Here is a 25,368-nt window from a genome sequence, read left to right as displayed (position 1 = left end):
GTCTATTATCCATTCATGCATCCATTTTCTGCTAGCAGTCTCATTAAGGAAACCCATTTTTCCAGTTTCCCCGGGGAGACACTCAGGCGTTCCCAGGTCAGGTTCCCTGTGCGACATAATCCAGCTCTCACTTAGCGACAATGGTCCAGTTCCACCAGTGGGCCAGGAATTTTTCATTGGGGTAGCCCAGGTGAGACCATTACTTAATAAGTTGGCGATACCTGAAATGTCGAGATGGCCAGTGGTCAGTCTGGTTAGTCTAAATAAAATACTGTACATAGCTTGTGATTGAACTCCAAGCAGCCTGTTTCGAACACAACTATTTGACGAATGCTACATTTAAAATGATGTTTGTAGCATGTGAACACAGAAATATCTATAACCTCCTGTTTATATTGGCGCCAATCTTCTTCTTTATTTGGCCATTGTAAATTTGTGGAAAGTGTCATTAAAAAAACAAAGTAAAAGTAAAGGTTTGCCCAAACAGAAATGACGTAAAAACATAAAAAAAAGCATTTAAGAACAACAGTGTTGCTGCATTTGCATGTTGTTACTGTGATGACTGGATGCTTTAAATCACAGATATGTGTCTTTCCATCATGTGGAACAACTCATCAACTGCTTGTCTACAATGTTTTTCCTTAAGTGGTGGTTTGCAGTAGTGGTGTGTCGGTCATGAACGAACGGGTCAAAAGAACTAGTGAACGGAATGAACGAGATAAAATACCCCAAAATACCCGTTCAGTTGCAAATGCTTTTGATTGGCTGGAGAGTCAGTTCACCATTCCTTTTGCAGGGCGGGGACTATCTGGGTTCTTGCCTGGCTTATCCTATTGTCGCGCCTCTATCTGTGGGTGGGTGGGGTTAGCTGACTGAAAGACCGAGATTGATGGACACTGTCGATGACCTCGTTCATTCCAATCACAAAAAAGAACTAGTTCTTTTGACCCGTTCGTTCATGACCGACACATCATTAGTCCTCACTTGTTGTTGCGCTGTTGAGAGAGGGTGAGGACCTCGGTAGAACCGTTGCTCCTTCACATTGAGAAGAGCCAGTTGAGATGGCTCAGGCAACTAGTCCTGATGCCTCCTGCACCTCCTCGCTGATTCCGACCGCAGGAAAAACCCAATTTGACTTGCATGTCTGTTCTCACCAGATTCTATGGTCAGTCTGGTTTTGTGTATACTGTTAAGTGAACATTAAGGATTTAAAATACTGTCTAATTGTATTCATTCAAGTTGTTTTCTCTTTGTGAAGTTGTTTTCTTTATATGAAGCCCTCCAAAAATAAACTAGCTAACTAGTGATACTAGATAACTAACACGACCTCTCGGTTATCAGTAGTCTCAGCTAAGCTAGCTGAAATTAACTCGTTTCTTGTCTTATAATGCACAGAAACATAGTAGTGATACTAGTGAATATTGGGACGCAACTGTTATTAGACCAGTGCTGCATTTCAGTGTCGCGGTAAAAAGTGGAACCTTTCAGAGACACATAAACATAAAATCTTCCTGTTCCATAGTGTATATATAAGTGCGTGTATGTACGATATTGTTGGGACTTTGCATGTATGTAGCACTAGAGAGGAGTAAGCACGTTAAAGGGGAACATGATTTCATGTTTATTTGCAGAAACGACACAAAAACAGAACAAGATGCTCATCTTCCTCACATTCCTCCCAATGCACTGCAAGAACAGCAGGAAAGCATTAGCAAGCTGACCGTGGACATCATGCATGAAAAAGCTGCACAATGAGGGCGGGGTCACTCACTGCCTTTTGATGGACGCATTGATTGATTGATTGATTGATTGATTGGGCAAATACTTTCAGAATAAAGTTGATCTCTTGGTTTGACTGGAGGCTATTTGCTCCGTCCTGCTATCACTTGCTTAAAAAGTGACCCGTCATTAAAAGGCAACCGAGACAACTCTCTGTCAGAGCATGAGGTAAAATGGCGGAAGAGCAACAAAAGCTAATGCGGGCTAAGCTAGCGAGCAGGATTACATCAGCTAAGACGTTAACAAACAAATGACTAACTACGTGTTTTTCTTCTTGCTCCGCCTCCTTCTAGGCCACCATGTCGAAAACGCACGTGTTTGTCCTCCTCCCCACCGAGAAAATAGCAATGACAAGTTCAGTGTGGCATTCCGGCCCCCTGGTCACCTGACCACCACAGGGTCCTCGCTCTCCCTCGTACTTCTTCAGCCTGTGGCAGCAAAGATGCTAAAACAAACTGAGGGGACGTCCAGGATGAAGAAAGATGGGGGCGGTGCCACCAGTGTGTGTGTGTGTGTCTGTGTGTTGGGGGATCTCAGGCTGTGATCTGACATCCTGCGATCCAGGAGGCTCGTCCCACTCCTCGACAGTCGAGGGAGCGTGGGGGTGGAGTTTCAGCCAGGTCGGCTGGGGGAGGGGGGTCATGGCCTCCCCAGCATCCACCTCGTTGCACCGCTATGATTAGCGTGTTAATTGGAGCTGGTCTTCATCAAACTCGTGTTGAGGGGTTGGTCTCCAAGCGCTGAGCGCTGCCTCGCTGGCCCCTCAGTGAGGCGGGTTCATGGCACCGTGACCTCGCTGCTGCTTCTGCTTCTGCTGCAGGAGCAGCTGCTCCAGCGCAGATGGGCCGGGCTGCATCATGGAGCTGGACCAGATGGACTACACGGACAAGCAAACCTTAGCACACGACCAGCACACGCAAACCCTCAATAGAAAACTTTAGGCACCTTGAAGCTGTCCAGCAGCACTGTGGAGGACGACTCTTCCATTGGAGACTCCTGATTGGTCCAGGAGCTGCCAGGGGACGGGACTTGGTGCCAGCCTGTGTCCGAAGAGGAGGAAGCTGGCAGGTAGTCCAGACCGAAGCCGCTCATGCCCCCTGACAAACACACACAAGCGTCAGTCGGCATGTGGAGGCGGAGTCTCCAACAGCGAGGTCAAGGCCCCGCCCTCACCTGTCTTTTCAGCCTTCCAGCGGTCCACTGTGCGCCGCTCTCGGCTGTCTGGTGTACCGATGGGACCGAAGTTGGAAAACGGTGTGGCTGCGTGGTTGTGGTTGGGTGGGGAGCTCGGCAAACTGCTGGGGTTGGATGAGTGAGGTGACTGGCTGGCCGGCGTGGAGTGATCTGCCAATTCCAACATAACTTCTGTCACATCATCGTGATCCAAACCCACAACAAGAGGGCGTGTGTGTTCTGCTTGTCCAATGTACCTGAATTGGCGTGGAGGGATGGGGACCAGGGTGTCCACTCGAAGAGCGAGTAGAGTGACGGCTCCTGGTGCATCATGGGAGTGTCAGACTTGGAGCCGGCAGCTAAGTTCTTCCCGTAGGCTTGACTGAAGATGCTGTTCTGGTTGTATTCCTGAACACACGCATGTTGTCTTTGTTTGTCTTTTGTTTTACTGGAAATATGTTCTTGTCATAAAGGAGCTCATGTGACCAAACATCACTGCCATGTACAGACTGCCCTCTGGTGGTCATACAGAGGAATGTCGTGTTTGCCACAATTCCAATTAACTAGCTGACTTTGAGCTGAGCAGAAGAAGAGAGGACGTTAAAGGTTATGGCTAACCTGCAAGGGGAGGCCAGACATGGGTAGCAGGGAAGACGAATGGCTGACCACCTCTGGGCCGCTCTCCGTCCTGGTCTGGTTAGGTAGCTGCAGAGGAGAAAGACATTATGGGATGAAGCTATAATGGTGTCATCAGTGGCATGGAGGGTGAGCAGCAGAGGTCAGGATGAGGAGACAGGACTACATACAAAGATATTTGGTCCAGGAAGTGTGCTAAGAGGGCCAGCCAAAGCCTGGAAGAAATCAGGAGGCTTAGAAAAGATGAGCTCCTCCTCTTCCTCAAAATCAGCAAGCGTTTTTAAGAGGTCAGGAGGTAGAAGAGGTGAGCTCTTGTCCTGGTGAAAGAGGAAGGAGGAGGAGCAGGGAGAGGAAAAATAGAAGCAAAGGAAAGAAAAGAAGATTGATGTACTGATGTGTCCGAGTGGAGCGTCTTGCCACATCACAAAAGATCTTTGGTCTGGTTGGTGGACAGACCCTCCAGGAGAGGCTGAAGTGAGGAAGCAAAGACAGGGAAATCCAGAGCATCATCTCACCTCAAATGGAGGTCCTCTGGGCCCACCGGCATCTTGTTCTGGACACGCAATCTGAGGCCTCTTCATCCTGTCGACCATGGCAGCTGGCCCGTCGCCCACTCGGAAGGAAGGCCCCCAGTAGGGCGGGAACTTCATCTTCTTGTCCATGTTGGCTGTATGCGGCGGCAACTGGTGGTCGTACACTTTGACGGGGTCTTGGGGTGCCAAGTAGAATGCCTGCTGCTTCAATGACATCGGCATGGCTGGGATCTTCTGCAGCGCCGCTTGATTTTGACTCCACATCTGCTGATCCTGGAGCTGTAGGAACGACTGAGACACATGCACACAATAACAGACTCTTAACATCTGGCGAAGTACACCTGTGCCAGTCATGGGACTCAAACACGAGGGCACAACTGACCTGCTGCAGGCCCGAGTGGTGGGGTGGACTCTTGCCCATCCCGACCTGCTGAACGGGTTTGGTGGGAGACTGCTGCTGACTCACCACCTGCACCTGCAGCTGGGATGGGGGCTGCTGACCTTGGAGGGGGCCTGGGGTTACAGGGCCCTGGCCTGAGGAGCCTGGCCCCTGAGCCGGACCTGAGGGCCTCTGCTGACTGTAAGGGATATGGGATTGCTTCCCACTCTGAACCTGGGATCCCGCCTGTGTGTGCACAGCAGTCTGTAGGAAAGGTCCAGGCACGGACACCCCTGTAGAGAAGGTGAAGCCCGGATTCACTTGCAAGCCTGGGAACGCCACCGGGGGAGGGATGACAAAGGCAGAGGCAGGGAAGCCTGGAAAGCACACTAGTGTTCAGAACTTGTGTATGTGTGTGTGTGTGTGTACGTGTGTGTGCGCCTGTACCAGGTCGACTAGGCAGAGGTGGAAAGGCTCCAGGATGATGGATTGGAATGAACTGGGAAGAGCAGGTGCCTTGAGTTGGAGTAGCGGGGGCCTTCTTGGCCTCAGAGACCGGAGTCTTCCGAAGTTCTGTCTGAGCTTTCACCTGAAGAAGAAACATCCTTCCAATTCAATCTAATCTGTACAAGTTCTACTGGGGGATATTCCATATTTCTACCTGTTTTCCAGCATCTGCAACTTTCTCCTGGCAGACTTTCTTCAGTTCGCACTTCCTCTTTCCATCTCTCTTCAGCTCACTTTTCCCAGAAGTCCCGTTGCCTTTGGCAAAGTCACGGCGCTCCTTACCACTATCTTTCTGATGAGGGATGCGAGCTGGCTCGCGGTTCTGCTCCCGTGGTTTGATGTTTTCCTTGAAGGTGACGACAGGTCTTTCACCACCATCCAACCACGAGTTCTGAGCCTTTCCCGCTGAGAGCACGGACTTGAGGCCGGTGTTACCACCCTCGCCGATAACCTGCTCGCCATTGGAGGCCTCCTGCAGCACAAACGGCTCCTTCTCTGCAGGCTCCTCAATGGCCTGCTCGGGAATGTCAGTGATGAAGAAGAGGAGGCCGTCATCGCCAACGCGGCACCGTATGAGTCTGCAGGAGGGGAGGAGCTTAGTGGTCTCTCTGTCCAGTTAAGGACGATAAGGTCCCAAGGTTCAAGCGAGGCTTACCCCGGCTGGTTGTCAGCTACCCACTTTCCCAAAGTGATGAGTCTCTGATGTCTGGTGCGGAGGAGCAGAACATTGCGGTCCACCGGGACACCCTGGTGACCTTTGGTGAAGTCCAGAGACCTGAAAGAATGTCACACACAGGGCTGGGAATCTTAGGCTATGTCACAATAGAATATGATGGGACATAAGAGAAGTGATTGTGATAGTTTGATAAGTCGATATTTAATCACAGTCACATCACAAAAGAAGCAGGCAAGAAAAAAAAACAAAACAAAAGAAGCAGGCTGATTGTGTGCCAGCACGGTCGGTACCTGAGAGCAGGTCGGAGGGCCAGGAAGCCTTGAAGCTCAAACTCTTCCGGCAGTGGTGTCACTGAGGAGAAGAACAAGATTCCAGGTAAGTCCAAAATTTCACACAAATTTAACTGCTGACCATCAACTACATATACATGCTTATATACAATTTACTAATATGATACAAATATACTAAGTTGTGTAGAAAAGCTACTTGTTTGATTGCGCCATTCGAGCCATGAACACTATTGCGGAAATATATTTTTCTCATTTACTTGTTTGTTAATTTATTATTGCATTACTACGATTAGCTTGAATGGAAAAACATTTCAGTAGAATACTTGATTAAGACAATATTCAATAGCTGCAGCCCTAGTGTTATTAAATCAAATAAAAAAATATTGAAAGACAAAGGTATACGTAGTATTCTAGCCAGGAGCCGTCAGTCATTTTCCATTATTGAGACATGACATTAAATTTCCATCACACTGAATGGAGTCAGCCATGGCATGATAGAGTGAAAAAGAAGTTCTACTCCCATTATGTGTGGAAGTGGTAAGTATCTGGCTTCTTGGTCCTTCTTCCCCACTCCATTTTAAACCCTTTCCTAAGTTTAATATAGAGTAAATAAATAGGAGACTAACTAGTTTAAAGCCATAGCGTCTCGTCCCGCCTCGATCCCGAAGCATATGCATTGCACTTGAGCAATGTGGTGTACACAAAGAATAATAGTATAAAAGTGACAACAGGTGTGTTATTTCATGTCCACAGGGCTCTAATAATGGTAAAGGTTGTATTTACAAGGCCATAAACTATGTTAAACTATGAAAATATTCAGTGTATTAACATTGAACCCTACTTTGCGGAAATTCACTTTTCGGATTCGGGTTTGAAATCAATTAACTGCAATAAACTAGGGATGACTACTGGTGCTGTACCCTACTAATGCAGAAACCACATTTGCAGAACTGCACTACTCCTGTACCTGAGGAGTTGGACACATGGTGGTCTTTGGGCTGGAAGCTGTTGAGGATAGAGACCAGCCACGGCCAGACACTGACAGACAAAAAGAGATGAGATGTCAAAAGAAGTTCTCGTGAGGATGTGGCGACCTTATGAGCACCATCTTACTGCTGCCTCTCGCCCACAGCGGCCTCATGGAACATGCCGGGTCTCAGCCTGAGCCAGTCCAAAGAAATTTTGATGGCCGGCAGAGGACACTCTCCAGCCACCTCCTCATCGCAGTTCTTGTTGAGCAAAACCCGCCTGCACATGATCCCCAGCAAGGACACTGAGGAGACAGAATGTCAGGTAAAAGTGTACATACAAGAGAAAGCTATCGAGGCTTCATGTGCTTCTTACTGAAGAGACCGAGCAGCTGGAACCAGCTGACCTGCTGCTCTGCTCCATCAGCCGCCAGCTCTCTGAGGTGGTGCAGCTCAAAAAGGTTGATGACGGTCATGTGGACCAGCTGCTGAGAGCTGAAGGCCTTCTGGAGGATCAGTCTCTGCACACAGGTACGCACACGGAAACACACACAAAAGCTTCAAATCACAGCATGCGTGCTGACAGCCTACAGATGTTGATGTGTACCTGGAAATTATCCTCCAAGCGCTCCCTCAGAGCATCCAGCTGGTCCACACTCTTACCCAGGTACACGTGGCCGTGAAACTTGATGAAGGCCTTAATGAAGTCAGACACACTCCACTTGCTTCGCACATCCTCGCGGCTGCAAACATGGCATTTTGAGACATATTTCAGCCAATCAGATGACAAAGATGGTCATTACCTTTCCAGAGCCTTGGACAGTGCCTTTTGCAGGTTAGTGGAGGCTGCTGGGAAGGGGAACTTGACAGCAATACTGCGGCAGTAGTAGAAGATGGTGGTCAGGTGGTCTCCTTTGGAGGATGCCAGAATGGCCAGCTGGTTGTACGGCTGACCTGGAACACGCAACATGTCCAGGTCAATGAGGGACAAGTCATTAGCAACTGTAATGGCGATTTGGGGCTCACCGTTGGATGGGACCAGCTGAGCGGCGTGTCGGTAATACGACTCGGCCTGGCTGGTCTGGTTGCGGTAGCGTGCTGAAAGGCAGAATAGAAGAGTGAACATCAAGAGTCTTCTTCAGCACCAGGCAACAAGGTTTGCTCCTCTTCCTAACCGATGTCGCCCAGGTGCACCAAGCAATGCTGGCAGATGTACGAGCATGAGCTGGGCTGCGGAGTGACAATGGCACCGCCGTTGTTCTGTCTGTTGCTGATAATGCCCAGCTGGGATGTCTTGACGCGACACGGCAGATCCACATTGAAGACTGTGCACAGCTCCTGTAACAACTGCACACAATCACAACGTCACAAAGCAGGGTGAGGTGAAGTGACATCACAGTCGGGCTCACTTGAGTGTAGAAGCCGCTGGCTGCCTCCAGGAACAATGACAGGTTGGCCTGCACCTCACTGCGGTTGGGATTGGCTCGGTTTTTGGCCTGGCTTTGCAAGGTGGTGATCTGATTCTTAAAGGCGTGGTTCCACCTAGATGTGGACACACAAAAAGACTCAAAAGGTCAGGGGTTGTGTGGAGAGGCCCGTGTCCATCATGGCTCAGAGGAGGTGTGGCCGCTTACAGATCCTGCTCCACCTTCTTGTCCAAGGCGTACTCCAAGTCTGTGACCAGCATCTTCTGGTACAGGTCCTGAAGGGCCTGACGGGACGTCCACGCCTCAGCTGCTACCAGCTTGGAGTCTGCATGACACACTGGCAGTTTAAACATGCTCAAAATATCTTTGGTTTGATATGAAACATTTTTTTTCTTGTGAGCCAACGTGTTGTTTCTATGGTAACCGCATTTTCATGTCAAAATTACAGGACTTTTCAAGGTCACACAGAAACTGAAAACATGACAGAAACAACCTCAATTTCTGCTTATCCACCAATAACAGTCATGCCGAGGTATGTTCATAAAAACACAACCATTCTGTTATGATGTCATATTAAAAATTACATTATAATGAAATATGGTAAGCGACACATTGCAATCCTTTTACTTTCTTACATTATTCACTTACTTTTTTGATTAAATGAATGCATTTTGTCAAGTTTGTTTATGATTTACAGTTGGTATATGTGACCAACAAATTAAAGAACAACAACAATATGGTGAAAGCCTCAAGCTGGGGCAGGTTGGCCGTTTTCCTTGACAAGCATCTCCATAGCATGATGTTCACACCATCATACTTGGTTGGCACAGTGGTCTTTGGCTTGTATGCTTCTCCTTCCTTTCCCCAGACATGTTCAGCATACTCAAGGCCAAATAAATTCAGCTTGTATGTTTTTCGTTCTTTATCAAGACATATTCAATATCCATATGGCCAAATAACACTTTTGCTAGAAGTCAACTGAAGCAAAATTCCAGCTGTGGGTCAACAAATCCCGTGGTATGATGAGGCCAGGTTTAAGTTTGGTCATATGGATGCCATAAGGTGAAGCACACCGTGCCCACCATCACGTATGGTGGTGGAAACTATGCTATGGAGATGCTTCTCTTAAAGCGGACAAGAAAACCTTGTCAAAGGAAGATACGACCACCATAACACAGGACAATAAGCAGTTCGAAAACTGATTCATAAAATACCCACGAAATTAGTAATTTCTTGATTTGTGTATTGTTGTTATTCTTTCACTTAAACTAAACAAATTGCATTGATTTAATCACAATAACGTGAAATCGAAAAATAAATTATGAAGGGTGTGCATAAGTGTATATGCAGGAGTTTATAGTATAGATATACTGTGTAGCGAAGACTCACCTGTCATGTCAGCCTTCAGGGCCTCTGCCTGTCTGCAAGTCAACACAACAACAAGTAACTGGTTAGACAACAGTCACAAACACTGAAGCAAATAAAACACTTTCCGCTTCTGACTGTGGTCCACGTGATGACGTCACCAGCCACAACGTCATTTAAGCATTGTTGTGACGCAGAAGTCTGTAGAAGCCACACATTGCGTCAAGAACGCTCAAAACAACATAAACCCGCAAGCTGAAATCACTCAATCATCTGTACATACAACACAAGTGACCTGGCAACATAGCTAGAACACTGATGACTTTAGTGATAATCAAACGATGGCTTAGACGATGACAACCTTGGCGTGTATGCACAAGAACGCTAATGTTAGCAGGCTAAAGCTACGTAGCATCCGCGAAGGAACGCACATGTTGGGTTTTCAATTAGAGGTCATAGTGAAAATAAAAGCAAAAACCCACATAGTTTATTGCAATACATCGTCACACGTGACTAATATTTGTGTAGGCTGATGACAGACGCCAGCATCGATGGTTTGTTGATGTATGATGCTAGCTAGCAGCCGCTAGCTTTAGCCTTCACACACCAACAAAACAACGAGTGTTACGTTCAACGGTCATTTTATGTTGTCTGTCGTAGCGCGGATCCACAGGACACAAGAGAGCAGAGACAACCTACCGTAAATACTGGGAACATAGGCTCATCCTGTCCGCTCGCCTGCTTTCAGGCTACGACGAGCTCAGAAGCCAACTCCGCCGCCGCAGCCATATTGTTCCTGTCTGACTGCACACAGGGGGCGGGGGAGACAAGGATGAGGTTCGGCACATTTCGGAAGCTTTCGGTTTGAACACGAAGGAACGCTGAAATAAATGCAACACACTTGTCATAATAAAGTGTTTGATCGGCAATAAATAAATAAAGAGTAACGAGTAAGTAGTCTCGCTGTTTTGACGTCAAAATGCTCATCTCATTTGTTGTGACTGTTACGTCATTGCCCTGACAGCAGTTGTCAATCAGATGCGGTCGTTCTGATAAGGTTGTTAAGGAGCACTAATGCATACTGAGTTCTAATAATGTTGTTAACGGGAACTAGCGAACATTAATTATGCACACTGTGTCGGGTGAACTTCAAATGTGCGTCTGTGTGATGACTTAAAGCAGTGACGTCACTTCCTCCAGCATCCTGCCGCAGACACATCGACCTCGCCTCTCTCTGCATCGACTGCTGCTCCAAACAATCTCCGAGCCGATCAGCAACAGAACCAAGACCACGACCCGGACCAGCACCAAGACCGGACCGGCCGTCGAGTAGCCATGCCGGAATCTAGCAAAAGTCACGTGATCTTGCTGTCCTGCGGCAGCTTCAACCCCATCACCAAGGGACACATCCATATGTTTGGTGAGTGTTGTGACGTCATGGTAAAAAAAACAACACGTCGCTGTCCATTGGTATGGTGCTGAAATGGACCAGTGGCAAAATCCTTTTGGAACGATTGTTAACGCGGTTTGTTTGGCTAGGCCTGAGTTAAACACGTCATTGTACATTCCCCGCCCTTTTCCAAACTGTGGCGTAGCCTAGATAAAAACATGTCCTTCTTAAACAGTAAAGACACCGAGTAAATGGCCTTTAAAAAAAAACAAATTGACATAGCTAATGTTCGAAATTGCATGTTTATTACACACTTCTGTTGTTGTGTTTGTTTGGACTCATGGGTATCTTTGGACTTGGTGTGTGTGTGTGTCTGCAGAGAAAGCAAGAGACTACCTGCACAAAACAGGACGTTTTATCGTGATCGGAGGGATCATTTCGCCAGTGCACGATTCCTATGGGAAACCTGTGAGTAGTTTTTCCTCAATGCTAACAAGAACCACTATTGCCAGCTTTTCAGTAAGAAAAGTAGCTATTGGCTGTCCTGGAAGTTGCTAGATGACGTCAGATGAAGTCAGTAAAAACACCTTGAGTGACGACCTGATGGGCGGGGCAGTTGTTCCCAGGTCAGGAACTTTACTGCTTGGCTTGATCGCCCTAAGGTTGGCCGCCTTTGATGAGGGTGTCTAGTGACTCTCAACGTTTATTGGTATTTGGAGAGTCAATATTTGTCGCTTTTGAGAAAATATGTCGTCACCGGGGATCTAAATCGCCTGGCTGGAGGCTCTAGTGTCTGAGTTTCACACGTTATGTTTGTGGGCAGGGTCTGGTGTCCAGCAGGCATCGTCTGACAATGTGTCAGCTGGCTGTGCAGTCCTCCGATTGGATCAGGTGAGTAATGTTACCTGTCTTGAAGTGGGGCTTGAAGTGGGCTCTTCTAAGTTCTTCATACGGTAGGGTGGACCCCTGGGAGTGTTACCAAGACACCTGGCAGACCACCTGTAGCGTGTTGGAGCACCACCGTGACCTCATGAAGGCGAGTGCCATCTGTTGAGTGGCCGCACCCACAACAGTACACCTTCATCACGTGTTGTTGTTGTCGTTGTCTTCAGAGGGTGACCGGCTGTATCTTGTCCAATGTCAACACACCGTCATCCACTCCTGTCATTGGTCAGCCACAAAACCAGGCTCCGCCTGTTTACCTGAACCACAATAACATGAAGCACATGCCTACTTCCGGTAAGTCCAAGATGGTGAACGTGATGAAGATGAAAATGAAGCCTGTTTATGCGTGTCCCAGTTAAACTTTGGGGGAAGCTGAGCGAGAATCTGGGGAAGGTTTGCTGCGTGCGTCCTCACATGGAACGTTTCACCTTCATTGGTGAGTGCTGACACACAATGTCACTTCTTGTGTGCATGTGTGTGATAGTCATGTGCTCTCTGTCAGATGAAAACGCCAACTTGGGGCCCGCCATGACGTACGAGGAGATCGGTGAGTTTGTCTTCTGTGTTGTCCTGTCTGTGTGTCTCCAGTAACCCCGCCTACTGTCCTTGTAGAGTTGCGTATCTTGCTCCTGTGTGGCAGTGATCTCCTGGAATCTTTCTGCATCCCTGGCCTGTGGAAGGACAGTGATGTAAGCTCCCCGCCCCCTCATCCGTCACGGGCTGTGTCTCAATTGGTGCATTTGCGTACTTGCACTTTGTCATTTGAGTGCATTCGCACTGGGAAGTATGGCGATGTGTAGTGCACCGCCAGTACCGAGATGCTGCACTCTCAACATTCAAAAATGTGGCATCTTGGCTATGTGGTGGAAGGAAAAGGACGAGCTTGAGTGGTTGCAAATTGCCATTAAAAAGGAGAGAAGAAGAAGAAGGTAACTGTCATTTCATGTGAGACAGCACTACCCACTCAAAATTCATACACTCAGGATCTACAGTATACTAATTGAAGTGTACTGACACAAGTACAGTGGAACCTCGGTTAGTGTTCACCCCACCCACTCCGGTTAGCGTGTTTTTCAGTTAAGGTCAAAAATGTATGACATAATGTTGTCTCAGTTTGCGTACATTCTACGAATACTAACATACATACAATTTGGCACGCATCTTGTGTGAGTTAATCTGTATTCTTAAAGGGGATCTATTAAGCTCGTTTTCAGCCCTTTGTATTGAGTTGTGGACTCCTATAGAGCAGCTACACACAACAACCTGCACAGAAAGCTTTCTCGATCTTCCAGAATCTGCACCTATTCCAGCTGTTTTTCCTTGCATTTCCAAAACTGTCTGTTTTAGTTTCTTCCCGCCATGGCTCGCCTCCGGGCACGCCCACACTGCTGTGATTGGTCCCACTCCCAAGACAAAACAGTGCAGCACAGTGGGGAAAGGCCCATATATGCCCATATAAGGAAGTCTGGCACACTGTGACATCATAGTGAGCCAGTGTTATAAAAAACACCCTGAAAGCTAGTGTTCCAAGCCATCCCAAACTTCTTTCAGGCCCCTCTTCCAACTGCGCAAACTGCTCAAAATCGGAAACTTTGGAATTGTTTAACACGAGAGTACTATATTCTTACAACATTTATAGGCCAGAAAACTGGAAAAAAACATTATAGACCCCCTTTAATATAATTTAAATAACAAAATGTTAGCATCCTATCAACTTCCCACCATATGGAAAAAGGAACCAGGGTTCAGCTGCATTGCCCGTTTGTTGTCATCAGCAGTTGGCTCTCAGAAATGTTAACACAAAACACATTTTTATAGTTTAAACAGTTCTAAAACAATTGTAAATGCATATAAATACATATTACTTTTACCTTTATTCTTGATGTAACTGTTCCCAAAGACACAATGTTGCAGGGAGATCAACATGGATACCACTTATTAATGAATTCAATAGTGTTTCTCATCAAAAGGCTGCCACTTGCAGCTGTCTTTGTCTTTAATTTGGGTTACTGATGCGGGAAACAAGATTTATTTCAAGTAACAATTCATGGTAAAGCAGGAAGGTGATGTTTGTGTTGATTTCGCCACAACATTGTGTCTTTGGGAACAGTCATGTCAGAAATAAAGATAAAAGTAACCTTAAATCTTTGATTTATTATTTATATGTATTTATATGCATTTTGAATTGTTTTCTGTATGTGATTTATGTGATTTCTTAAGGACAAATTTGATTTCGGTTAGTCACACCCTCTGGAACGGACTAATGACACTAACCAAGGTTCCACTGTATAGTATTCCATTTGAGACACGGCCATAGTGTTCTTGTTGAGACCGCCCTGCAACATCCATCAGCTGGTCTTCCTGTGCTCTCAGATGGAGGTTATCGTGGGCGATTTTGGGATGGTGGTTGTTCCTCGTGACGGCACCGACACAGAGAGGATCATGAACCATTCGGCCGTACTCCGCAAGCACAAGGTCCTGTCTGCACATGACCGAGTCAGACGTGGTCTTTCCCCGCTCTGACCTTTCCCACCCTCTCGTTTCCAGGACAACATCATAGTGGTGAAGGATGCCACCAACCATCCCATGGCTGTCGTAAGCTCCACCAAGAGCAGGTGAGCGGCAACGCTTTCTGCTGATGTCACAGCAATTTCCTGTTCTTATGTGAAATGCATTGTGGGTAAAACAGACCCTTCATGTTGTGCCGTCGTGCTTCTGCAGACTGGCCCTGCAGCACGGTGACGGCCATGTTGTGGACTACCTGAACCAGCCGGTCATTGACTACATCCTGCAGACTCAGCTGTACATCAAGGCCTCGGGATAAAGAACCATCAACCTTTGGGTCATGTGACTCTGCCATCAGGGTGGGGGGTGGTCACGTCACTTCCTGTTTTTCATCAAGTCAGTGGATGCATGCAACACGCTCGCCAACGTGACAGCAGTCCAGTGTCCTCATCCCACGTTTATGTTGACGTACATTAGCTTGTTAGCCACATGGCTAACGCAATGCTAGCAGTTGTTCAGGTGATGCACAAAAGCCCCCCCCAGTGGACCAGTTGAGTCCATAAAAAGTGGAACATGAATATTTTGACCGATAAACACTTAACCGTGGTTATTTTTCACATTTTCAAAATAAAAGCGCAATAGTGTTTGTTGTCAGTGGTGTGCATGCTCAGACAATTTTTTTGCTTTTGGTTCTGCTTCTGGCATGAATCTTTGTAGATGACACTTGCAACAATAAAATACAACACTGACTATGTGTGTTCCAGTCAACATTCTACAATGTATTTATTACGTTACAATGGTTAGCTTATTAGCTTACGTTACAAATTAAATATTGATCCATTGATCTGATAATAAGTTGGCAGAAGTGACAAAGTTGTATGTACACATTATTATATAAATAGAAAAATAACAAAATGTGAGCATAGCTGCTGATGTCCACTAATGTGCATTAATGCAGGAAGTTGGATTGGGTCATACAAAACTTAAGTCCATCGCCAAGTGGAAACAAAATGGCCTCCTCTCACTGAAGCTCCCTTAGGGATCCGTTGAAGCAGCCGTTGGGGATGGCTTTCAGGATGTCCTCCAGGTTGGTGATGTCTGCTAAGATGGCATCGATGTCCCGATTAATAGCATCCAGCTGGCGGCGCCGAGCAGCCTCGAGCAATGTCGCGTCCGTCAGCCGAGGCCTCAGATTTGCCTCCACGTTGTTGCGTGCGGCAGCCAGCGAGTCCTCCAGCTGCTTGAGACGCTCCATGTCCAGCGAACCCGGCTCGTCTGCAGAGAAGAAGAAGAAGAAGAGGTGAGAGGTCGCCACCAGAGGGGGCTGTACGGCACGTGTTGCATGTCATACTGAGGTTGGCCAGCATGTTGTTGATGTTTTGCAGTGTTCTTCCTGCGGCATCTCTGGCCCGTTTGGCGTTCGCCCACGCCGAGTCGGCTCCTAAAGCAGCCTGCGGATGAAGCATGTCCACCATGTCACCATTATAGATGTTCTTGTCAGTCACAGTCGACTTCTCACCTCATCTGCTTCCGCCGTCTGTCTTCTGGCCTGGTGGAGCCTGTCTTCAAGGTCTGTAGCGAAATCGCCTGCTTGCGCACGCAGATCTTTGGCACCCTCGTTCAATTTAGTGGCATTGGTCATCAGGCCCACATGAGGCGGTAATGACCTCATCATTCCCTGACGAGTTAAACATGAATTCACACAGAGCAACTACGACTTTTTGTTTTGCTAAGTAAGGCTAACAAATATTGCTAAGTATGGTGAAGCACATGGTGAAGCACCTCCAGATTGGGGATCATGTTCTCCAGCTGGTTGATGGACTCCATCACTCCATTGGAGTCTTCTGACGCGTTCTCCAGCAATGCTAGCGTCTCTGCGTTGTTTTTGTCGGCTTTCTGGATGGTCGCATCAATGATCGGAAATCGCTTGATAGCGGCGTCCGCCAGTGCCTTGTTGTTGACAATCTGTTGATCAAAGCCTGAGAACGTAGAGACGGGAAGACGCTCAGCTGCCGCTGTATCGCTTTTACATGTTTGTGACCTTCAGTTCACCTCTCAGAGCGTCGAGGGCGCCATCCAGCTTGTCGGTGTTGCTGTTGATGCGTTGCAGCGCCCCTTCAGTGTCAGCCTTGGCGGCGTTCACTCTGTTTGTTAGTGTGTCCACTTCCTGTCAGGGATCACACAAGAACTCATGAGACACCTGACCTGCGGCTGATGTGTACCTTCTGGAGGTCAGAAGACCAACCTGCTGAGCACTTCTGCCTTGTGCCAAGAGGTCCTGGGTGGCTACTTTGTCTCGGTACATTTCGTCCTGAAGAGCCTCAAAATCTGCTGTGTTCTCGTCGACAGCTTCTCGCAGGAAATCCAACTTGGCAGCCATGGCGTCTGTCCCCTCCTGAACAGAATAAGAAGTCAGGTGATGCTACATGTTTATGAACATCAAGGCGACAGCGTTACCTTAAGACCGGATGGGATGTCTCGCTCCATCCTGGTAATGTCTTCTGCCATGTCGTCTGCCAAGTTGCTCTCATCTGTGGCCTCCTGACTCACATCCACCGCTCGATTCTCTAAACCCTTTGTCTGGGCCGCCATGTGGTCGTACCTGAGCGTGCACACACGACGTCAGAACGGTGGAATGGAATGAAGACGGAGGACACTCTATTGGACAGTGAAATGACTTACGCATTTTTCACGTCTCCAATCAGATCTTTGACTTTGTTCTCCTTGTTTATCAGCGTCCGCACCAGCGCCAGACCTTTCTGGGCATCACTCAGAGCTTCGTTGGCGCTCCGATCCACCGCACCCGCCTTTGTCTGATGTCTGAGAGAGCCAGGCGTTTGGATATTTACCGCACATATCACTACATTTAAAATACTATATTTACACTAATACAATCACACTGTATTTACTGAATTTACTCACTATATTGACATTACTATAATTATGACAGTGACACAATATTTACTACATTTCAATTACATTTACTTCGCTGCCACTACTATTTTTATGAAATGTAAACTATATATTTACTCCATTGTCACTACTATATTGGCTACATTTACCCTATATTTACTACATTGACACATTATATTTACTGCATTTACACAACTATATTTACTATGTTGACACTACTATATTTACACAACTATATTTACTATTTTGACACTACTATATTTACACAAATTATATTTACTACATTGACACCATATTTAGCACATTTAAATGACATTTACTTCATTATCGCTACTGTACTATATTTACAGTATTACTTTTACACTATATTTACTACATTTACACTATATTTACGACTTTTACACTATATTTACTTCATTATCGGTACTGTGCTATATTTACAGTATTACTTTTACACTGTATTTACTACATTGACACTATATTTACTTCATTATCGGCACTGTGCTATATTTAAGGTACTACATTGACACTATATGTAAGATATTTCAACTATATTTACTTCATTATCGGTACTGTGCTATATTTACAGTACTACATTGACACTATATTTATGACATTTCAACTATATTTACTTCATTATCGGTACTGTGCTATATTTACAGTACTACATTGACACTATATTCAAGATATTTCAACTATATTTACTTCATTATCGGTACTGTGCTATATTTGCAGTACTACCTTGACACTATATTTATGACATTTCAACTATATTTACTTCATTATCGGTACTGTGCTATTTTTGCAGTACTACCTTGACACTATATTCAAGATATTTCAACTATATTTACTTCCTTATCGGTACTGTGCTATATTTACGGTACAATATTGACACTATATTTAAGATATTTCAACTATATTTACTTCATTATCGGTATTGTGCTATATTTACAGTATTACTTTTACACTACATTTACTACATTGACACTATATTTACGATATTTCAAATATATTTATGTTTTATCTGTACTGTGCTATATTTACAGTACTACATGTACACTACATTTACTACATTGACACTATATTTGCTACATTTACGCAACTACATTTTCTCCATTGACAATAATAATAACAATATTTACCAAATTGAAACTATATTTACACTATATTTAGTTAGTTGTCACTAATATATTTATTACATTACGTTAACACTATATTTTGGACACTTCTGTAGTTACTACATTGACAGTACTAGGTTTACTACATTGACAGTACTCGACACTACTACAGTAGATTTACAACATCAGTCTATCCATTATGGGTATTCTGGAGCCTTATATGTACTACACCGATGCTATATTTACCGTATATTAGAAATGCATTGTACATGGGTCTGGTATACGCACTTATCAGCCAAGCCTGACGCCGTCTTCGCCAAAGCAGACCAAACATTTGGACCCTGCGGGGCGTCTCCCAGAGCAACATTCTGAAATAAGGAAAAAATAATCTTCTTCTTCATCACCTGAAGTCAGATGACCAAGATGCTATAAGAACACTTACGAAGGACCGAAGGTCTGCCTTGGCCTCTCCCAGTTTGCGTTTCATGTCATCCATTAAATCGTTAAGCTGAGCCACTTTGGCCTTGTAGGTCTGTTGATGTTGTTTGATGTCGGCGCTCGCGTCAGCTATGTTCTCGATGTCTTGCTCCTCAGACAGTTGTGCTTTGCCGATGGAGGAGAGGCTTTTTTGCACCCGCTTGTCCATGTCTGTTGGACAGCAGAGCATTTCAAACGTCACACAAACACTTCTGTATAGTTAAATGTTTTCCATCAAGCCAGTTGTAAATGCACGATGTCACACCAGTTAGCCGCTTAGCATCGCCCTCGAGGTCGTTGACCAGTGTCTCTGCGGCACTCAGCATGCCCAATATGTTGGCGGGTTGGAAGCCACTGCCCATCTGCGAGTTCAGCGCCTCCAGTTGCTGCAGTTTGATGGCAAACGCCTCCATCTAATAGTCTCAGAAGAAGAAGAGCACGTTGAAGACGTCGAGTACTTCATGGTACTTTTATGTGGTAATAATATTCATCAATCATTTGGCTGCATGGCGAACAAGTGGTTAGCGTGCAGGCCTCACACCTATAGGAGACCGGAGTTCAATTCCACTCTCGGCCATCTCTGTGTGGAGTTTGCATGTTCTCCCCGTGCATGCGTGGGTTTCCGGTTTCCTCCCACATTCCAAGAACAAGCTAGGTTAATTGGCGACTCCAAATTGTCCATAGGTATGAATGTGAGTGTGAATGGTTGTTTGTCTACATGTGCCCTGTGATTGGCTGGCGACCAGTCCACGGTGTACCCCGCCTCTCGCCTCGTGAGGATTAGCGGTACAGAAAATGGATGAATGGACAATAAAATCATGGCCTTTAGAACATTAGTGATGTTGTCTTGCATCAAGTAGTGAATTGCATACCATAATATAATAGCAGACTGTTGCATGGACAACTCATTAACAGTAAATATTACACTGGAAATCTAGTATATATGACAATAAGAAGCAAGACATATGCAGGCCTTCACGGTTATGTGAAGCTCTTGTTAGGTCAGTTATGGTTCTAGAGAGGGGTGACAACAGTTAGGGGACCCAAGGTCATTCTTTTCATGGGGGCCATTAATTCCTGCCGCAACTACTGCTTTTATCACTGATAAACAAAACGTTTCTGCACACATGGATGCGTCAGTCATGTTACATTTGAGAACATTCTGACATTAAACAAGTAGGGGTTTTTGTATTCATATAGTTTAATGTTCTTTGCCTGTTAATTGAATGATGTCATTTGGTCAGTGCCAATAAAAGCAGAGGGAAGGTCATCAATCTGATCCAATTTCTCACCTTGGCTTTGGCAGCGTTGAAACAAATGGGACACTCGCGGGACGTCTGACACTTTGACCCCTCAAATCCCGGCTTGCAGCGACAAAGGCCGTCGTCGTCACACTGCGCTGACTCCGAGCCTTGAAGGTCGCAGTTGCACGCTGCCGAGCAAACACACAAAAAACGTCAACTTTTAGTGTGAATGCCTCATTTTTTCGCATTTCAGCACATTCAGGACATTCCCTATTTTCCTGAAATTCCACATTTTCCATAACACAAATTTTCTTTGATCTTTAGAGCTCTTACTAATTGCACTGATTCTATTCAAACATTAAAACCATTTAAGATGATTTAAGACATCCAGTCTATCTAGTTTCCACATTCCAAAAATTCCAGGTTTTCCCAGAATTCCACATTTTTTGGCCCAAAAATGAAATATGAATATTTGGTGCGGGCTGCACGGCGGTCGAGTGGTTAGCGCTCAGACCTCACAACTAAGAGACTAGGGTTCAATTCCACCCTCGGCCATCTCTGTGTGGAATTTGCATGTTCTTCCCGTGCATGCGTGGGTTTTCTCCGGGAATTCCGGTTTCCTCCCACATTCCAAAAACATGCTAGGTTTAATTGGCGACTCCAAATTGTCCATAGGTATGAATGTGAGTGTGAATGGTTGTTTGTCTTAATGTGCCCTGTGATTGGCTGGTGACCAGTCCAGGGTGTACCCCGCCTCTCGTCCGAAGACAGCTGGGATAGGCTCCAGCACCCACGCGAATGAATGAAGGAATGAATGTTTGGCGCCAACTCACGTCTGCAGGCGTCAGCCAATCTGCGGTGATAGAATCCTGGCAAGCAGATGTCACACTGCCGTCCCATCGTGTTGTTGACACACTTGAGACATTCGCCACTCGTGCGCTCGCAGCTTCCCGCCACTCTGACGTCAATGTGGCCGTTACACTCGCAAGGTCGGCATCCTCGCCGCTCTCCAGGGATCCCTGCAGGCGCACCGTAAAACCCCTCCTGACACTCATCACAGCGAACACCTGAACATACACAGAGACAGACCTGTTAGTTGCATGAATATTGCGCCCCCATATGGTTGGGATTGTGTAATACAGAGGATTCCGAACTAACCTGTGGTTCCAGGTGGACAGAAGTGACACTGAGGTTGCGCTGATCCAGCAACCAGTGAGCACAACACTCCCTCGGGACAGGGACACTTCATGCAGGCTCGGGTCCAGAGGTCCCAATAGAAACCGTCCGAGCAGCTCTGCGTCTCGTCAGCAGGGTAACAGTCGCCCGTTTGCGGGTCGCAGTCGCCCCCTCTGCAGTTGCAGGGCTCGCATGGGCTGAAGGCACCATCCATGGCCTTCTGGCGCTTGAAACCGGCTGAGCATTGTTCGCAAAATTCACCCTCGTATCCCTGCGGACAGACACAGACCTGGACCCAGTCGGCAAGGACTCCATCCTGTCGCTTTGCCGACACCAGTTTCACGTTGTCAAGGTAACCCCGTCCTAGAGACAAGGAACAGTTTAGCTGACAACAAGCGACCACATGATGGGTACCATCAGGTCCAGGCTGGTCTCACCTCCGTTTCCAAAGGTGGCACGTATCTTGATGGCGCTCAGGTTCTGGAGGAGTGTCTGGAACTGGAAGCGGGAGAGCTGGGGGTGCCACCTGCTTTCTGGCTTCTCATCCAGTCTGAAATAACATGAGTGACTTCACTGGTTTATCTTTCTACACATGAGAAGGTCCAAAACACGACGAAACATGCTGATTGGTCGTTTTGAACCCTGCTTCCATGGTAAACAATATTATTCTCTATTTACTTTCCGAGCAGATGGTGACCCACATCAGGGAGTCATGAGGTTCCAGTGTCGTTATTTTACAGTATGTCACGCACACCATTAATCCAGTCCCAGTTAAACCAGGTTTTGGTTTTGGCAGCAAGACCCGGTTCCAAAGAGCCGCGAGTCATGTAGCTAACAACATGAGAGCAGCGGATTCCTGGTTTGTTTCTACTTGCTGGAGTGCCAGGAATGTTCTCTCCCAACACCTTCATGTGGCAGCGAGAACCTGATCGAGTGGGTGGAGCTCTGACCTGAATGTGTAGTTGAGTTTCTGTCCGCAAGGAACCACGGAGCGCAGGTCGCCCAGCGAGGCGGACACTCTCTGACCAGAACCTTCCAGAATCACATCATTGATAGATGGGTGTGGAATGCCACGGTCCAGACGCAATGAGAAAGACAAGTTCTGGCCGTAACTTAGCAACCTTTTGCCCAAGTATGAAGCTGGAGGAGAAAAACAAGACTGGGGTTAAAAGGAGGGGCTAAGTGGGAAGAAGGTGGGTGTTGTTCACACCTGGAGCATAAAGGTAGACTGGTAGGCTGTTTCTGGAGATGACCTCCACATCCTGGTGCTTTGGCGACCAGCGGTAGTGGACATCTGCCGGCGTGAGTCCATGTGAGGTCGCTGCCTTCCAACCTTCCGGTCCTGAAAACACAAATGTGTCACAACTGCTTTTTTCTCTGGGATTTTACTGTGAAGGTGAAAGGTTACCATGTGCAAAGGTGGAGGTGATGTTGTGGACCGTGTAAATGGACTGAGGAGAACATTGTTTGCTGTGTCCGTAGCAGAAACACAACGGAGAACCAGAATCTTCCCTGGGTCGGCGTCTATAATCAACATAGAACAGGAAGTTTAGTGAAAGGTCAAAGGTCCCTGAAGGAAGTTCTTTTTTTTTCAACCTCTGTAAGCAGCCGTTATGTCCGATTGGTCCATTTGAGCAGCGGTTGCACTTTTCTCCCGTTACACCTTCTTTGCAGGTACAATGTCCCCTGTGGTCACACATGGTACTGACAGAACCTATGGGAACAGAGGCGTGATAATCTGTCATGCGTTCAGGTAAGTCAGTTAAACCGCTAATGTCGGGGTCTCACCCGCGGCATGGCAGCCACACGATGTGCAGCTCAGTGACGCCTCCTGTTTGTAGAAGCCCTCTTTGCAGCGCTCGCAACGACGGCCTTCGCTGTTCCCCTCGCAGTTGATGCAACGCAGACCCAGCTCATCCCGCAGGCACCACGCAGATCGGCCACCGCAGTTGCAAAGGACCTCTTCTGGAGAAACAGCACATGAACATGTCCTGATGGCGTCTAACCCATAACCCATGTACCAGTCCCTAACGACACCCTGGGAAAACAACTCAAGGCAAGGCAACAATCTTTGTCTCAGCCGTGGGGCAAAGTTCACATATGTTAATGTGACAATAAAGTCGCCACCGGTGGTGCATTCAATGTCAAAGTTAAACATCTCCTACAAAGTTATTTCGACTCTCGGTTGCAGTAACAGGTAACATGACTTACTGTCTGTTGCCACGACGACACAAAATGCAAAGAAAAGTGTGCAGAGGTACATCCAGCTGGCCCTCATGTTGTCCTCTCATCGCACGCTAGTCCAATATCCTGGTGATTCTCCTACAGTCGACTTTTAACTGCAGTGTACCTGCACGTTAGGACACGCCGCGCATACTCATACATGAGTGTGTGTTGGGGCGTTGTTCTGGATGAGTCCACCGCATTCGTCACACCAAGATGTCTGCTTGTGTTCACCACGCGTGCCCTTCATGGAAATAGAAATTGACATTAGCGTAGTATTGTCTACTAGCACTCCCTGTTTTACGAGAACTTGTATTACATTGACCCATTCTCACAAGGAGTGTGCACGTGTTACAAACATACACACATATCATCCTGGCATACACACACACTTACTCAGACTTACTCACGCATACACACTCCAGACACACAGACATTCTCTGTTTCCACAAGCCTAAAGAACATGGTCACACCCAAATTGGTTACTGTGCCAACACACACACATTCACACACAAACACACACACATGCATTCAGCGGATGTCTTGAATTGGAACCTATGTTGTTAGCACCATCTGCAGATGAAAACACAGTAAAGGATGTTTGGGTGTTGCCTATTAGCTATGATTGTTTTATATTATTACTCGTCATAGTAGTCGTCATAGTATTACTAGTTGTATTCTTCAGCGTCATGCCATTTTAACAAATAATTTCTGTCACAGCCTGCAAAGAACATCCACATCAAAATGTATCTTCGACGGTGATTAGTGTATATTTCGTAACATTTGCTGTAATCATGGAAACTTACTTCCCGAAAAGCGTTGAAAATGAATGGGAAGCTCTTGGACGAGGATGAGCTGGAACTCTATCTCCAGGTCATGTCGCTCAGGCAGCAACACGCCTGTTATTTTGTTCACACACTTCTGGGCTTCCTGTCTGGCTAAAGTCTGTTATCACTCTGTACAAAAGTACAATAGTACTAGTCGGAATTTAAAATCACCTCCTAACAGCATGTTATATGAACCTGTGGCGAGGCTTACTGTTAGTATTCCAACTATTAGCATTGCATTTGCATTTTTGTTGGGCTACTGTACTACCAAAGTTAAAGCTGCTGTGAGGCGAACATACCCCAGCCATTACATCTTCCTGTTTGATGATAATGGTAATGGTAATGGTAATGGTAATGGTAATGGTAATGGTAATGGTAATGGTAATGGTTTTATTTCATTTGAACATGCATCAGATTACAATTGAATGCATCCCATAATCAGTTCACAGTTCCACATGTCCAAAAGGAGTAGGAAGAAGCAAAGCTTATTAAATCCTACCCCTCCATCTGGTACGTTTACAATCATTAACTGTTACATTTGTTCACTTCCTGCTTTCCTAATATAGTTTAAGTTTTTTGTCACATACCGAAGTACGAGGTGATATGAGCATCCAATGACATAATGTGTACCATAGTGCGTGTCAATATAGTGATATATATAGCACATCATGACTGGTTCAAGACTCTTCATCCTTGTATTTAGCAAACATCAACTGCTTGTATTGTTTCTTGAATTGGCTCATCGTTGTGCATTGTTTGAGGGTCTTACTCAATCCATTCCATAGTTTGATTCCACATACTGAAATTCTAGTCCTAG

General features: G+C 46.3%; 3 protein-coding genes across 10 annotated transcripts; 1 reads left to right on the top strand and 2 right to left on the bottom strand.

Moving 5' to 3' along the window:
* Nucleotides 1-81: 81 nt before the first annotated feature.
* On the top strand, nt 82-15,349 carry nmnat2 (nicotinamide nucleotide adenylyltransferase 2). 3 transcript variants are annotated; one of them, XM_058068741.1, is made up of 16 exons: nt 82-190; nt 2,073-6,058; nt 6,922-7,266; nt 7,369-7,472; nt 8,817-8,900; nt 10,934-11,153; nt 11,503-11,591; nt 11,947-12,014; nt 12,081-12,159; nt 12,236-12,362; nt 12,424-12,504; nt 12,571-12,615; nt 12,681-12,757; nt 14,442-14,543; nt 14,616-14,683; nt 14,790-15,349. In XM_058068741.1, exons 6-16 carry the CDS (start codon nt 11,069-11,071, stop codon nt 14,890-14,892), a joined length of 924 nt encoding a protein of 307 aa, XP_057924724.1. In that variant the 5' UTR covers nt 82-190; nt 2,073-6,058; nt 6,922-7,266; nt 7,369-7,472; nt 8,817-8,900; nt 10,934-11,068; the 3' UTR covers nt 14,893-15,349. The 3 variants fall into 3 exon arrangements, with proteins under 3 accessions (XP_057924724.1, XP_057924723.1, XP_057924725.1); XM_058068740.1 differs by lacking the exon at nt 82-190 and adding an exon at nt 1,010-1,165; XM_058068742.1 differs by lacking the exons at nt 82-190; nt 2,073-6,058; nt 6,922-7,266; nt 7,369-7,472; nt 8,817-8,900 and having other exon boundaries at nt 10,915-11,153.
* On the bottom strand, nt 1,598-10,611 carry smg7 (SMG7 nonsense mediated mRNA decay factor). Of its 4 annotated transcripts, none has more exons than XM_058068715.1 (23): nt 10,433-10,611; nt 9,758-9,789; nt 8,576-8,693; nt 8,351-8,483; nt 8,117-8,288; nt 7,968-8,039; nt 7,745-7,895; nt 7,549-7,684; nt 7,318-7,462; nt 7,087-7,246; nt 6,941-7,011; nt 5,974-6,034; nt 5,663-5,782; nt 5,162-5,585; nt 4,948-5,089; nt 4,504-4,793; nt 4,104-4,412; nt 3,759-3,905; nt 3,571-3,657; nt 3,210-3,360; nt 2,953-3,123; nt 2,725-2,876; nt 1,598-2,656 (listed from the first exon to the last, which is right to left on the bottom strand). In XM_058068715.1, the coding sequence occupies exons 1-23, from the start codon at nt 10,456-10,458 to the stop codon at nt 2,543-2,545; spliced, it is 3,384 nt and encodes a 1,127-aa protein (XP_057924698.1). In that variant the 5' UTR covers nt 10,459-10,611; the 3' UTR covers nt 1,598-2,542. The 4 variants fall into 4 exon arrangements, with proteins under 4 accessions (XP_057924698.1, XP_057924696.1, XP_057924697.1 ...); XM_058068713.1 differs by having other exon boundaries at nt 4,504-4,877; nt 10,433-10,607; XM_058068714.1 differs by having other exon boundaries at nt 4,504-4,877; nt 9,758-9,785; nt 10,433-10,606.
* lamc2 (laminin, gamma 2) lies at nt 15,320-23,930 on the bottom strand. 3 transcript variants are annotated; one of them, XM_058068719.1, is made up of 21 exons: nt 23,713-23,860; nt 23,290-23,466; nt 23,098-23,215; nt 22,910-23,025; nt 22,712-22,843; nt 22,452-22,641; nt 21,939-22,051; nt 21,484-21,864; nt 21,159-21,392; nt 20,374-20,513; nt 19,347-19,494; nt 19,047-19,252; nt 18,893-18,972; nt 17,256-17,393; nt 17,031-17,175; nt 16,819-16,968; nt 16,626-16,740; nt 16,356-16,552; nt 16,093-16,251; nt 15,925-16,024; nt 15,321-15,848 (listed from the first exon to the last, which is right to left on the bottom strand). In XM_058068719.1, the coding sequence occupies exons 1-21, from the start codon at nt 23,777-23,779 to the stop codon at nt 15,595-15,597; spliced, it is 3,360 nt and encodes a 1,119-aa protein (XP_057924702.1). In that variant the 5' UTR covers nt 23,780-23,860; the 3' UTR covers nt 15,321-15,594. The 3 variants fall into 3 exon arrangements, with proteins under 3 accessions (XP_057924700.1, XP_057924701.1, XP_057924702.1); XM_058068717.1 differs by having other exon boundaries at nt 15,320-15,848; nt 22,910-23,215; nt 23,713-23,930; XM_058068718.1 differs by having other exon boundaries at nt 15,320-15,848; nt 22,910-23,215; nt 23,290-23,463; nt 23,713-23,853.
* Nucleotides 23,931-25,368: the final 1,438 nt, after the last annotated feature.

The sequence above is a fragment of the Doryrhamphus excisus genome, chromosome 3 (genome assembly GCF_030265055.1).
Source record: "Doryrhamphus excisus isolate RoL2022-K1 chromosome 3, RoL_Dexc_1.0, whole genome shotgun sequence".
NCBI lineage: Eukaryota > Metazoa > Chordata > Actinopteri > Syngnathiformes > Syngnathidae > Doryrhamphus > Doryrhamphus excisus.
The sequence above is the reverse complement of the archived record's forward strand: the minus strand, read 5'-3'. Positions and strand labels throughout refer to the sequence as shown.

Bases quoted from the DNA above. Each gene is read 5' to 3' on its own strand.
- smg7 (XM_058068713.1), bottom strand. From the start codon at position 10,458: ATGAGCCTATGTTCCCAGTATTTACG. The intron at 9,790-10,432 runs GTAGGTTGTCTC...GTTGACTTGCAG, and splicing joins CTATGTTCCCAGTATTTACG to ACAGGCAGAGGCCCTGAAGG. The intron at 7,896-7,967 runs GTGAGCCCCAAA...TGCGTGTTCCAG, and splicing joins TCAGCTGGTCCCATCCAACG to GTCAGCCGTACAACCAGCTG.
- nmnat2 (XM_058068741.1), top strand. From the start codon at position 11,069: ATGCCGGAATCTAGCAAAAGTCACGTGATCTTGCTGTCCTGCGGCAGC. The intron at 12,160-12,235 runs GCGAGTGCCATC...CGTTGTCTTCAG, and splicing joins ACCACCGTGACCTCATGAAG to AGGGTGACCGGCTGTATCTT. The intron at 14,544-14,615 runs GTCCTGTCTGCA...TCTCGTTTCCAG, and splicing joins CCGTACTCCGCAAGCACAAG to GACAACATCATAGTGGTGAA.
- lamc2 (XM_058068717.1), bottom strand. From the start codon at position 23,779: ATGAGGGCCAGCTGGATGTACCTCTGCACACTTTTCTTTGCATTTTGT. The intron at 23,467-23,712 runs GTAAGTCATGTT...CTGTTTCTCCAG, and splicing joins TGTCGTCGTGGCAACAGACA to AAGAGGTCCTTTGCAACTGC. The intron at 19,495-20,373 runs GTGAGAAATTGG...TGAGACTATTAG, and splicing joins TCAACGCTGCCAAAGCCAAG to ATGGAGGCGTTTGCCATCAA.